This window comes from Poecilia reticulata, chromosome 14 (genome assembly GCF_904066995.2).
Source record: "Poecilia reticulata chromosome 14, P_reticulata-male-v2, whole genome shotgun sequence".
Taxonomy (NCBI): Eukaryota; Metazoa; Chordata; class Actinopteri; order Cyprinodontiformes; family Poeciliidae; genus Poecilia; species Poecilia reticulata.
The window spans coordinates 25985778-25999829 of NC_088843.1; the positions used below are offsets into that span (position 1 = coordinate 25985778).

At 39.0% G+C, this 14052-nt stretch overlaps 1 protein-coding gene across 2 annotated transcripts in view; it reads right to left on the reverse strand.

The window, feature by feature from the left end:
* LOC103476252 (polypeptide N-acetylgalactosaminyltransferase 10-like) overlaps positions 1-14052 on the reverse strand; it is a 63822-nt gene that overhangs the window by 11590 nt on the left and 38180 nt on the right. For both annotated transcript variants that reach the window (XM_017308699.2, XM_008428458.3), the window contains exons 5-6: positions 1568-1753; positions 766-949 (exon numbers count right to left, since the gene is read on the reverse strand). In XM_017308699.2, coding sequence (XP_017164188.1) covers positions 766-949; positions 1568-1753 — 370 coding nt within the window. The remainder of the gene's footprint in view (positions 1-765; positions 950-1567; positions 1754-14052) is intronic.

The following is a 14052-nucleotide window of genomic DNA, read 5'->3' on the forward strand; positions in this document are numbered from 1 at the left end:
CACAATACAAATAGTCATAGCATGATAACTTCTGGCTGATGACATATTATTCTTGTATAGGCAGCAAGAACCTTACCAGATTTTGGATAGGATGTTTATACTATTAACATGCAGCCCAAACAATATTTATCAAACAATAAATTACTATTAAAAATGATGAAGGAAAATGCAAAAACTTGTGTGAAAAGAATCTGAATAAACCACATAACTCAACAGTTTTTGAAAATATTTTTTTAGCAGTAATACCTCTTAGTTGTTTTCTGTATAACTTTTCTTAAATTATAGTTGAGCAGTTTTTACTCTTCTTTCCAAGATTGCTTCATTGTTTCCATGTACCGCTGTGTATTTAGTAATTTTGTCTTTTTATTATATTCTGATATTCAAAACATTAAAGTTTAAACTATAATTTATTTTTGTAATGTCCACAGTGAAGCATTGCTCTCAATCTAAGCAGATGAGGCAAAGTTCATTGTTTCATTCTGGATTTGCTCTTTTTAAGTTAATTTCCGTCAAGTCATCAAGATCATTTCTTGTTTTCACCTTTCAAAAATGTTTCCTTCTGTAAAAATATGTGCTACGTTAAAGAAAATTACGTTGTTTCAGTTGCATCACCTTTTTTAAATTCAACTTCAAAATGTCCAATAAAACTGCAGAGTGAAATCTATCAAACTAAGTATTTTTTAGTGTAAGACCAATCAAATGGAGACATTACTCCACTGTTTATGGTACAACGCCACCACATTTCTGGAGATTGATGTTACTCACTCAAAAGGTTCAGTGGGGTCATCCCTCTTCATCTCTGGAGGAATGGGGATCCGTTTGTAGTACATTTCCCAATCAAAGGCCCCTCGCATGGCGTCCCCCGCCTGTGTGTCATACCCAAAGTGGTCGTGGTCGATGACGTCTATCATGGGACACACAATGGTCTTCCGGTTCTGGGCAATCCGGTCTAAAAAGCACAAAGGGACACATTTGATTGTGTCTTAAAAATTACAGCAGGGGAATATTCTGAATATGTTTCCAAGTTATTTGACAGATAATTGAAGGGACTGGATTATTTCCTCTTTTTTTTTCAAGAAGGACATTCATCAGAGTGTTTTCTGTGAGGTTTACTTTCTCCCATCTTAGCTGAGTAAGAAGTCAGCTATAATGTTTTCTCTTTCAGTTAACGCACTTTGGTTTCAACTAGTTATATTTACTCTCACCTTTATTTGAGTAACCTTTGGGGGGGGAAAAAACAAGTAGTTATATTTTTACTATGCTATGCTTCCTCCTTTACGAAAGTAATTTTATAATGAAGTATCGCTTGAGTAAAGTGTTTGGATTCTCTACCCACTGTGACTCACATCCCTGACAGAACAGGCTTGTTTTGACACTTGCAGTTTTTCTTATAATTTTATAAGTATTCTACTGCAAGAAGTTGATTTGGATGTTTTTTTCTTTTGCTTGATTTTACTATTTTGTCAATGAAGCATAATAGATCAGCTTTATATTAAAATGTGCATCCTTGTGCGATTTAAGTGGCAGACATTTTTGGTATTTTTGAATTCCTTTGTGTGTTCCTCACCCAGCAGAGGCGGCAGCCAGTTGACGTTGGCCTCACAGTGAGAGTCCAGGAAGGTGATGACCTCCCCTTTAGCAGTGGCGGCTCCCAGCAGCCGAGTCCTGATCAGACCCTCCCTCTTCTTCGTCCTAAGGATGCGAACCTTGGGTATTCTCGTCATGTAATCCTCCAGGGCCACCTTCAGGTGCTCTGCACAGAAGAAAAGGGAATGATGGGGATGGGGTCAATACTTTTTTCCATTTTTCTGGCTACAGTAATTGCTTTAAAAAACTTGTACTTTATACACCCATTATTTGCTTTCAGCTCGACTTTCTTCCCCACTAAAGACCAGACCAACCCCCTCATTACTGCAGACGAAGCCCCAACGTATATGTCAATCTGAACTGCATATAATAACCAGGTTAAACTGCTTTTAACTAATATTAATGCAATATTGAACACACAGCCTCAACAGTACACTCAATATCAGTGTATCCAGTATATATATTTAACGTTTATTCTTACAGGTAAGAGGGATGATTCAGATTTTCATTTTTTATTCTCTTCTTTGGATTGAATGCTGAAGGATGATAAGAACGTTGGCTCTCTGAGCTCTCAGTGGTTTAAAGCAGTCAAAACATGACATATGACTTTGACAGCTTCTTTACAAACAGCCACAATGCCGCCTGTCTGAAATGTTGACCTTTTCAATTTATCTTTGAAAAACTTTTATTTGCTTCCCTGCCAAGTACAGAGCTATCTGTACTGCCTTTCTGCACTGCACAACAGGAATCCGAAATGTTCCCTGACCTGCAGTAAAAGAAAAAGAAATCAGAAGGAGTTCTAATGCTTTTAGCTTTTTATACGAGTGGAAACGATGAAAGAAGTAGGGAGGTTATTTCTACAGCTTTCATAATGCTATTTGTAAAAACTACAGACTGTAAAGACATACAGTCTCTACAGTCTGTAGACGTACAGTCTTTACAGTCTGTACAGATGGATGGAAAATTGATGGAAATAATGAAAAATTATCTACACACCACCCTTAGTTAATATGACTGTTTTTAGTAAATCATTTCTATCTCTCCTTGAAAACATTGACTGAACTGTACTGGATTGAAATTGGACATAACCAGTTATGAATTGAAAACTTTTCTCAGATTTCACAAAACAGCTTTAAGTAATTCAAACACCACAATGACTCAAGTGTCTCCAGGCACCCAAAAAAACGGATTCCTGTTGTTTCAACAGGTCTAACCACTCTGCTTCTGACACAACTTTCTGCCAAGATGGAAGGCAATGCAGCGTTAAATTCAGTTTTACAAACATCTGCTGCCTTTTTGAGCTAATCCTTTCATTCTGAAAGCATAAAAAAACACAAAAAAAACCCTGCTTGGTTATGAGTGCATCCAAAGCTAATCCCAAATCAAATCCTTTCAGCCTTTTTGGAGTGATTTCAAGATGCAGCCTTTTCTCCCTTTTTTGCAGATTCCATCTGAACCTACTGAAGGTCAGCACTGTTTACTGAGAGCATCTTTGCTTTCTTCATCACTGTCTGACCTGCAAAACGCTGTGAAATGTGACTTTGCAGCAAGGACAGAGGGTGTCCCAGAGGTCAGCCTCCTACGCCAAGGAACGCTGTCCTCTGCGTGCGCTCCCGCACTCCCATTAAAAACGGACCATTACACGGAGGGCTGTGTGTCTTTATGAACGCAGCGCCTTACGAAGAGAGGCTTACATCATCCTGGTAGCGACAGAAAACGAGGAAAAATTAATCAGAGCACATTTGGCCCTTGTGTGAAAAGGCTCTGTTCATGGAGAGGTGAGGGAATACGATCAAGGCATTTAATTATGATTGGTTAATTTCCCTGAATGAAATGGAATACAGCTCATACTGTTTACCAAACGCAAGGAGGCCATTAATCAATGTAATGAGAGTGAGCTGATGTCGGCAAACACATTAGTCTTTATTAAAACGTGTTGGGAATGACCAAAGAGGGAGGAGGAGACCGAGGTCACTTCAGAGCTTTGAAAAGATTTTGGAATGACCCAAAGGACATCATACTATCCATCCATCTATCCATCCATCCATCTATACATCCATTCATCTATAGATCCATTGTTTTCCACTATTTTCTCTCCCGCTGCTCTTGGGGCCCTAGGCCGCATCAAACCCAGAAGTTAAAAAACCCAAATGGAAGTCATCATCAAGCACCACTTCTGCTGGCTTCTTTTGATTCAGAGGAGCAGCATCGAAACTCTCAATTCCACCCAGTAATCATTTTAGCCGCTAATAACTGGGACCTCATTCTACATATCATCCTTATGAATGAGTCACCAAGACATTCTAACTCTTCAAAATCCTCACTTATATCACAGTAGAGTTTGATTGTTTCAGGAAAGCTGGTCCTGTGATATAGAGTCTACTGGACAGTTGAGCTTAAATTTTATGCAAAGTTTACATTTTGAATTCTTTATACTTACATTTGAGTCTCAACTTGAAAGATTTGACAGAATTTTCTAATGTACCGTATTTGAATTAACTGAAATAGGTGTTCAAGAGAACTCCCTCTGGCTGCAGCTAGCCTGAGGCATTTCACCAAAATTCAATTAGTCTTGGATTCAACGTCGTATGCAGTGAACTAATCCCCAGACTCTGGCACATCACCAATAACCAGAGCTGCTCATTTATTCTCCCAAACTATTCCCTCGCCCTTGAGAACTTCATTACTCTCTTAATTTTCCTCCTGAGTCCAAGGTTGTTGTGCACTTTACTCACATTCTGGACACAGGGTTAAATTCAAACATCTTCATACATTTTTTTGGATATTTTTCAAAATATTTATCTTTTAAAGTCATACAACACCTTTACTGAATCTTGAAAAGAGTAACCTATCAAGTCATACAAAAAACATTATCTAGATAAAATAAATAAAAAGGAAAGACCTGATATGAGAAGGAATCCCACTTGACATGCTATTGGGAACTAATCTATTCATTTCCCTTGTAGTTGACTTGCTGGACCTCTAAGAGACACTGAAGACCATGGATGTTATAACTTCTGCGGTAGTGCTGCCTATTTTAAACTACTACAATAGCCATTTGTAAACGTTTCTAAACGGAGTCTCAAGTATAGATTTCAGCTATTCACGAGTGGTTGTGTTGTCTAACCTCTGTGGATATCAGTGCTCCACCATGAATCAACACCCAGAGCCACTAAGTTGTACAGCATGAAGTCTACTAACAGATATGTGAGCTGAATGTCATATCAGCAAGTTTAATATTATCTATCTATCTATCTATCATCTATCTATCTATCTATCTATCTATCTATCTATCTATCTATCTATCTATCTATCTATCTATCTATCTATATATAAATACAGGGGTGAAAGTAGTTTTAAATTTTTGGGGGTACTATATATATATATATATATATATATATATATATATATATATATATATATATATATATATATATATATATATATATATACAGGTCCTCAAAAAATTAGCATATTGTGATAAAGTTCATTATTTTCCATAATGTAATGATAAAAATTAAACTGTCATATATTTTAGATTCATTGCACACCAACTGAAATATTTCAGGTCTTTTATTGTTTAAATACTGATGATTTTGGTGGATTTAAGGTGTAAAGTTTACCTTCGACCAAACGCCCCCAAAAGGCATCCCAGTGCCCCCCTTTTGTAAAAATGTCCGCCAGCGCCCCCTGCCGTCCTCTGAACGCCCCCTGGGGGGGCGATACCACCCACGTTGAGAACCGCTACTTTAGACAAACATCTAACAGAATAGAAGACTAATTGAGTAAATATAAAAAGTTGCTACATTCATTTAATTTAACTCATCAACTAAGTAATCTCTCTTTAAAACCCTCAACAAGACGGATGTTTCTAACATTTTTAACAATCTGAATTTAAATAATCACTAGAAAAACCTCTCAATCAGCTGTTGAAAAGATCTTCTGTAAAAACCTTGTTTAAAATGTTTAACAACTTCACAATGATCTGATACATTCAATATAACATTTCAGTGCCGATTGTAGGCCATTTTTTCTAAATATTTCTTTTTGGTTCATCTTGCTAAACAAGAAATTAACTATCTTATCTTGACCAGAAACCAAATCCTGGAAATAAAGTCAGTGAATGTCCAGTAGGTGGTGCAGGAAGCGGCGCCGGATTCATTTTTGAGGTGGGGGGCCATGGGGTGTTTTGTTACCTCTGTTACGCACTTGTAATGTTAGGCGCGCGCTCTTGTTCAATTGATATGATGGCACCTGTCAATCAATTCAGTGGGTTTGTTGCAATTTGTCCCGAAGTAAACAGTAAATATATATATATGATTCCTGCACACCTCTACATCCCGGAATAGCACAGTCTGACCCAAACCCTTGCCCGAGTTGTTCTTGAAATCTGTCTTTGAAATTCAATCATGAAGCCCTTTTATCCCCAAGACTCCTGAATGACGTAAGCCAAGAACTTCTAGGTTTTGGACCTCAATAAAATGATGTATAAGTGTAGGGCTGGATCCTGTTGTTTCCTATGTTTCATAAAATTATCACAGCATTAAATTGTCTGCGAAAATTTATAAAAATAAATATAATAAGTCACAGACTGTTCCTAGCACTGTGCAATTATTAATACATTAATAATCCTAATAAATTACTGTAATTGTAATTAAAAATTATAGTGGAAAAAAGGCTTCAGAACATTTATACCACAGCAGGTATGGAAAACCACAAAAGCAAAAATGTAATCATATACAAATCTTTTAATCTCTTCATGTTAAATAAAAATTATGTTTTATTTAAATATTTATGCCAGCTTGAGTCATGCTGAGCTGAGCTGATCATTTCCATAGCAACGATCAGAAGCAAGGCGTGGCACCAGAAGTCCAGTGAGCTCGCTGATGAGGTCATAGATGACATTATGTACATCACAGTAGATCAAAGAAGTTCTAATGCTTGAATGCTGGAATCTCTAAGCATCAGTCAGGATCCAGACATTTCTTGGAGTTTCATATTTGTGTAAAGCAACAATGTTCAGTTTTGCAACGGCGCTTGTTCCCCTGATAATCCCGGTTGGTTGGGGCATCGGATATGCCGTGACGACTGGGATGAAAAAAGTGTGCGATCGTTTTTTTCCATGTAAGGACTGCAACAAAGAAAACGATCAGGATGAAGAGGACGATCTGTTTTGGAAAGGATTTCCATCCAGTTCCAAAGAACGAACCGACCCGGCTGGGGAGGTTTGTTCTGAAAAGGCGCTGGATGTTGGGACCTCGGACTCCATCTCGTCCTCTGAACGAGACAGTACAGAGGACGATGGTACTGTCTCTGGACAAACCGACCCGGCTGGGGAGGTTTGTTCAGAAACGATGGTACAACGTGAGGGTGAGACGGCAGTCGCAGAAAAATCTGACCCGGCTGGGGAAGATTGGTCTGCGGCTGATCTCGCAGCCAAAGCTGTGGTTGAAGTCACAGCCAAAGCTTTGGTTTCGCTGGTCCCAGCCTTCCAGGAGAGTCCTCTGAAGGCCATTTTCTCAGGGTCCTTTGAAATACAACGTTCCCCGGACGGGGAACATTGTATTTCAGAACACAACAGAGTTGCTTGTTTGTCCGGAAAACCTCCTCTAAATGTAAATATCTCTGTTGCTGTCGAGGTTTCCTGTTCCCCTAACGTTAATTCAGTAGATAGCGTTGGCTCAGATCTGACAGATGTAGGGACGACATCTGCAGGACCAGGACAAGCGGAGGAGAACTTCTTCAAGTTCTCCAATGAGCTCCAGAACAGCTGGGTGAACGCTGCATTCCAGAGCATCCTAAACTTGAGCGTCACCAAGCGGTGTCTCGCTCAGGAAAGGGTTTTTCTGGAGGCATCGTCCATCCCCTGCTGTGGGAGTCTCCTCCTCTCAGCTGTCCGTCAGCCCGGCAAACATTTTAGTCAGGAAGACCTTTCCCCAGTTCTGATGGAGCTGAGGGAGAAGGAGATGCCATCAGGCGTGGGAAAGGATTTCGACGTCAAACGTTTGCTGGAGTCTGTGCTGGTCTGGCTGGATTCGTTTGGCGGCGACACAGATAGAGAGTTGTATGACAACGACTCTTGCTCTAACTGTGGAGCCACTTCCCTCAGGCTCCTGAACGACGGCGCCATGATTGCCCTTCCACCAGTGTTATTTTCAACCAGTATATCTATACTGCTTGAATACTGGTTGGATTTGGCATGCAAACGCCGTTGTTCAGGCTGCGGGTCACCCTGGCAGAAGAAACACTGCCTGGCCGATAACAAGGTCCTGGTGTTTTTTCTGCATAGGTTTACCAGGGAATACCAAACAAAAGCCACTCAGACCATCAATGTGCCTGCAGAATGTGGGACGGAGACGTACCACCTGTCCTCCGTTATCTGTGGGGATCTAAAGCAGACAGACATTTACTGTTACTTAATGAAGGGAGAACGAACCGTGAAGGCAGACAACGAGCATGTCTTCACTGCAGACAGTGACTGCAGTGAAGACATGCTCAACAACGGTTTCATTTACATTTACGAGAAGGGATGATCAGACACCAGAGGTTAGTTTCTCCAGCCCCTCCTGTGGAAGAAGACAAAGGGCCCTTTGGAGAGGAGCTACAAATATTAACATTGGAAGAAGAAAAGAACCCTAGAAGATCTAATTAGTAATCATTTTGAGGCTGGAAGAATCTGACTGGGACCAAACGTGTCTGATTTAAATTTATGGGACAAAATGTAAAAAGATTTGACAGGTTTCTTGTTTGCAGGTTTCTCTCCGGGCACTCCGGCTTCCTGCCACAGTCTGAAATCTCCACTGAAATGATCCAGTAGGCCAGGGGTCACCAACTCCAGTAGAATCACCTCTGCTCCAAAATGTTTGAATTTCCTCACCAGCATTAATTCCTCTCTGCAATAGGCTGGAAATGAGCAGTTTATTTGATCCAGGTGTGTTTGAGCAGAGACACATCTAAAAGATAGATAGATAGATAGATAGATAGATAGATAGATAGATAGATAGATAGATAGATAGATAGATAGATAGATAGATAGATAGATAGATAGATAGATAGATAGATAGATAGATAGATAGATAGATAGATAGATAGATAGATAGATAGATAGATAGATAGATAGATAGATAGATAGATAGATAGATAGATAGATAGATAGATAGATAGATAGATAGATAGATAGATAGATAGATAGATAATATATATCCAACATTTGTAAATAAAATAAATATATGAATAAAATAGTATATATATATATATGACATAAGAAATAAAAGAATAAATATATATTTCTATATTTAAATATATAGTTTATACATAAATTATATAATGTAAATATATATATAAAAATAAATATATATATGCATATATATAGATATGTGCGTGTGTGTGTTTATCTATCTATCTATCGATAGCTCATAAACCAGCGACCCACCAGAACCAAAAGCTCTGGCAGGATCCAAACGACGCTCTTAGAACTACGGGAGAATTCAGACTCCGCTCATTCATTTTTAACTAACAATATAAGTGCCAAGCAGCCAAATTTACTAAAGTAAACTCACCAATAAAATTTAGGCTTTGTTCCCACCTCCACGGACTCACACAGACTCGCTACGTACAAGATGTTTTGACACAATAGATCTTTTTTTCTCCTAAAAGTTAATAGTAAAGAGGATTAGATAATTAAAAAAATGTCAAAATTATACTTTTCTATTTTAGGAAAATCTCGAGGTCCACACAGTCCGTACAGCCCCGGGCTTATAAATCCAAAATACGCACAATAGAACTATGCTGAGGATAGATAGATATGACAAAAATCACGACTGGGCAAATATTTGGAACATTTAAAAAAACAATAGTAATAAAATAGATGTCAAATATCCTCCAGCAATGCCAATTTAGAGCAGCATGACAAACATCGATGGGGGAAAGGCAGACTGACATAAACCTTTTAAAACAACAGAAACAATTTTGGTATTCTGATTATTGAAATTTAAAAGTGCTGAGTGTTTCTGCCAAAACATATGTAGCCTACATAAATACCAGACAAAGTGAATCACAGCAGTGTCGTCAGCTGGTGTAACGCTGAACTGATGCGAGCGGAGCTGCGCCATGAAGCTACAAACAGGAGTGGGCTTTCTGATTGGCTGAACCGTCAGCCAATAAAAGATCCTCCAGACTCAAATAATACATAAAAAGGAAATATTTAATTATTTCTTGCGCGGCCCGGATGGGTACCGGGGGTTGGGGACCACTGCTTTAGATAATATATTAGCTAGCCCACACAGCTAATAATTTTGGCATGTAAACAAACCAGCTTTACTTGTGCCGGTTCACAAGATTTATACTTTTAAGTTTAGAAGTATGACAAAAACAAAAAGTACAATTCCATATATTCATGCCAACTACTGGAGAAAGTGAGCTACATTCTCATAGAAAATACACATTGATTGACAAAGATTAGTTTTTGCAACCATTTGGTTGTACAGTATATTAACCAATATAAATACATGTTTTTATTTTTTATGAAGTCTACAAATATCTGCTTTGTAATTTTAGAGGAAAAATACCTTCTAAATGTCACTAGAATGTGTCTATTTTCTTCAATACACAATTAGCTTCATTAGGTGATAAAGCAAAACACAAAATTTTATAATCTAAATAATTAGTTTAATATTTGGTGTGGTATTTTAAAAATCTGTTTTGAAGGTGCTGTCCTGAAGTTTGGTCAATTGCTGGCTGCTGTCCCACCTGAAGGTTAAAAACCAAACTTTGCAGAACATTTTGGGTTACATTGCATTTGCTTTTGCACACCGTTATGCTAAGATATTTTAAACCACGCAAAATACCGACTGATGTTCCTCATGAAGGCATGGGCATCACTGACATGATGCAAAGATATTGAGTTTTCTGCCGCCCCACCTTTGCTGAAGCTGAGAAAAGAAACCAAGAAGCACCAAAGCGAGCCCACAGCAGATGCAATGGAAACTGTAGCAATTTCATTTTTAATGTGCTTATTGTTAAAACCATCAAATCCTTGAAGAAGAGATTTCAAAACCAGGCGATGTGAGTTTGGAGAACTGCTCAGCTTCCAAAAACTGAATGGTGGGGAATTGCACAGCCAGTGTGACAGACTGCACACTGAGTACTGGACATGAATTTGACATTGATGGAACAGAGCTGGCTGTGGAAATCAGCAATCTGCCATCCCTGCCTTCTGATAACATGGCTGCACTGGAGCTTTTCTCTTTCATCCAAGAAAAAAAAAAAAAGAAACACTTTAATAAACTGTATCCAAATCAATGTATTGTCCAGCAGCTTGCCTGCACTCTCCTTCACCTCTTTGGACTTGCCATAATCAGATTTAATCAAGAAAACAACAATGTGTTTTGCATTATTGGAATAAGGTTAATTCATAATGTTTTTGTTGTATGTTTTGTATTCAAATTTTGGTGGTATTTAAGTGTTGTTCAATGTTATTTCTGCTCATTTGCAAAATGAACCAGTTTATTATCATTGTTTTTATTATAGTTAAATTCTATTTTGTTCTTAATAAGTTCTTTGTTAAAGATTCACATCAGCAATCATGACTGAGCATAAAACAGAGAGGCTGCTAAAAGTTTAAATGTGTCAATGAAGTTGGTAGCAGTAAAAAGTTCTTAGAAAATGCAGAAATTTGATGCAACTTTTAACATAAAGGAACTGCGACCATGGAAAGACGTTGGGTATTTTGTGCCTGGAAATAACATACTCAGTTCAATACAATGAAAATTTTCGTCTGTTTGCTGCAGTCTAAAACATGGTATTTAGTTTTGAATATTCATTAGTATAAAGTTTGAATTGATATCATTATAGCATAACTATTCAGTATCAAACACCCTTAGATTTTCCACTTTTGAGTGCATGTTTTCAATGCATGAGTACCAAATTGTTATCAAAACAGAATATTCTTCCTGGAGCTCAAATGGGTTTGTTTGTGAGTGTATCTGTCATCCAGTGGTAAGTGTCTCACATTCAGATAGTATTGATGAGTTCACAGAATATAAAACCAAGCATCAAAAGAAAGAAAACAAAACAATGTGAAAGTGTTTTCCAGTATGTCTGCCTTGAAGAACATTCTTGCTTTGTGTGTGTCATTTTATTTGCTTTAACAACGTAAAAATTACATTCTAGAATCACAGTGTCATGAACATTGAAAGAGCTGCATTGTCTCCAAAAACGCTGAATGTGCTAAATGGTTTTTAAATGAAGCTTTACACTACACTGGACTGTAAATATTTCACTGAAGCTACAGTAGATGCCGTTCATGTTGTTTTCTGACAGTAAGTTTGACTCATACTGTTTTATGCTCTCCAGGAAGATGTCTGAATACACACACACACACATGCACTCCCCCTCCTGCCCCCCCACACACACACACACACATCTTACCACTGATGGCTCTACATCTCTAAATGGCAACTCTCAATTAGCTGCTTTTGTCCTCCCTCGTTTGTCTCCCGCTTCATATCCGCCGTCTCTCCGTCACACTTCGCTGAGCACCATTACCTCATTATCTCCCTTCGTTCTCAGTCAGGAGCAGAAACGCACACACCGACCAGAATGAATAAACATGTCGAACTTTGTTCAGTGTTTCTGCACTGCTGCCTCGCTCCCTCTCTTCCTTTCCCTTCGCCTGTCTCACAAATCATTCCCTATCTCCCCCATCGCCGAGGCTTCCTCTCCCCACCACTCCATCATTCTGATGGTGAGGCTGCATGTGTTGATAAGAAGCTTCAAAGTAGCTCTGCAGTGCTGACAGCAGCCCTCTCAGGCAGCCAGTGGAGCTAAATTATTTAGAAAATACGTCCTGAAACTTAAACACACTGTTTATTCAATGAAGGCATGACGTCTGTTCTAAAATGGCCAAAAAGTCATCAAATAAGAACATTTTATGTAGATAGATAGATAGATAGATATCTTATATTTAATTTTTTACCAGAACATGTATGTGCCACAAGCTTAAACATGTGCTGGTAACTCTTGTGTTGCCAAAACTATCCTGACCTGAGTGGTCATCCTACAAATCTGAGGAATCTGGAGACTAAGTCAACACTTCGAACTCATTGCTGTGCTCCTTTAACCATCCATCCATTTTCTTTACACCTTTGTCCCTTGGTGGGGTCGGGAGGGTTGCTGGTGCCGATCTCCAGCTAACTTTCTGGGCGAGAGGCAGGGTTCACTCTGGACTGTCTGCCGCAGGGCAACACAGAGACACACAAACAACCATGCACACACACACTCACACCTAGGGACAATTTGGAAAGGCCAATTGACCTGACAGTCATGTTTTTGGACTGTGGGAGGAAACCAGAGTAGCCGGAGAAAACCCACGCATGCACAGGGACCGGGGCCGGGAATCGAACCCAGAACCTTCTTGCTGCAAGGCAACAGCTCTACCAACTGCGCCACTGTGCAGCCCGCTCTGTTCCTGAACAATTCCTGTGTTGTAACATCCTACATTATCTTTCTGAGAGAATCCAGAGAAATAGGAAATACTGTTAATTTCTCAATGCCTCCTCGTTAGGCATCAACGTAACATCTACCAAAGTAGCAGGATCTTAGGTTTCTCTAGTTAAACAACACACACACACACAGCCTTGTGATGTAGAGCAAAATATTATTCATCAGACCCAACCAACTTGCACCATGGTCAAGTTCTGGTGATCATATGCCAGCCTTTGTCCTCCACCTGCATCAGAGACCATTTTGCTGCCTATCCTAATCATCAGTTTTCACTTTTTCTATTGTTGGAAAGTCTGATTGATACTGGTCATTGCAGATGCAGAACCAGTGGCAAAAAAAATGGGTATGCACTGTATGCGATACACAGGGGCACCACGTGAGAGGAGGCGCTAAAATGATGGTGAAAAATTAATTTCTAGTGGCATTTTGTGTATTTAACAACTGTTTGTGGTTTGAAAACAGACTAATGTGTTGGTATAAATGTCAACCTAAAAGAGCAGGAGTTTTATGGCCTTTGTCAACTCACACAAATATTTTCCCATTTCCCAACATCAACTTAGATGTTGGGAAATGGCCAGATACCTACCAACAAGAACCAGAACCCATTATGAAGAGATGATTATTGTTATTCCTTTTACCTTTCATTTGTCATAAAAGTCTGTATGTTCAGTGTAGTTATCTCTAACTTACAGTATTTTCCGCACTATAAGGCGCACCGGATTATAAGGTACACCTTTAATGAACGGCCTATTTTAAAACTTTTTTATATATAAGGCGCATAGAATAGACGCTACAGTTAGGGTTGCCACCCGTCCCGTACAAATGCGGATGTATAATAATAAAGAAATGATCCCCGAGTGCTTTATATAGTAGTCTGCCTCAGTCAATGTTTCACTCACGGTGTTGGTGTTGCGATATTGTGCCCAACTGCTTTCTGGGTAACACAGACCAACCGGCACGCTG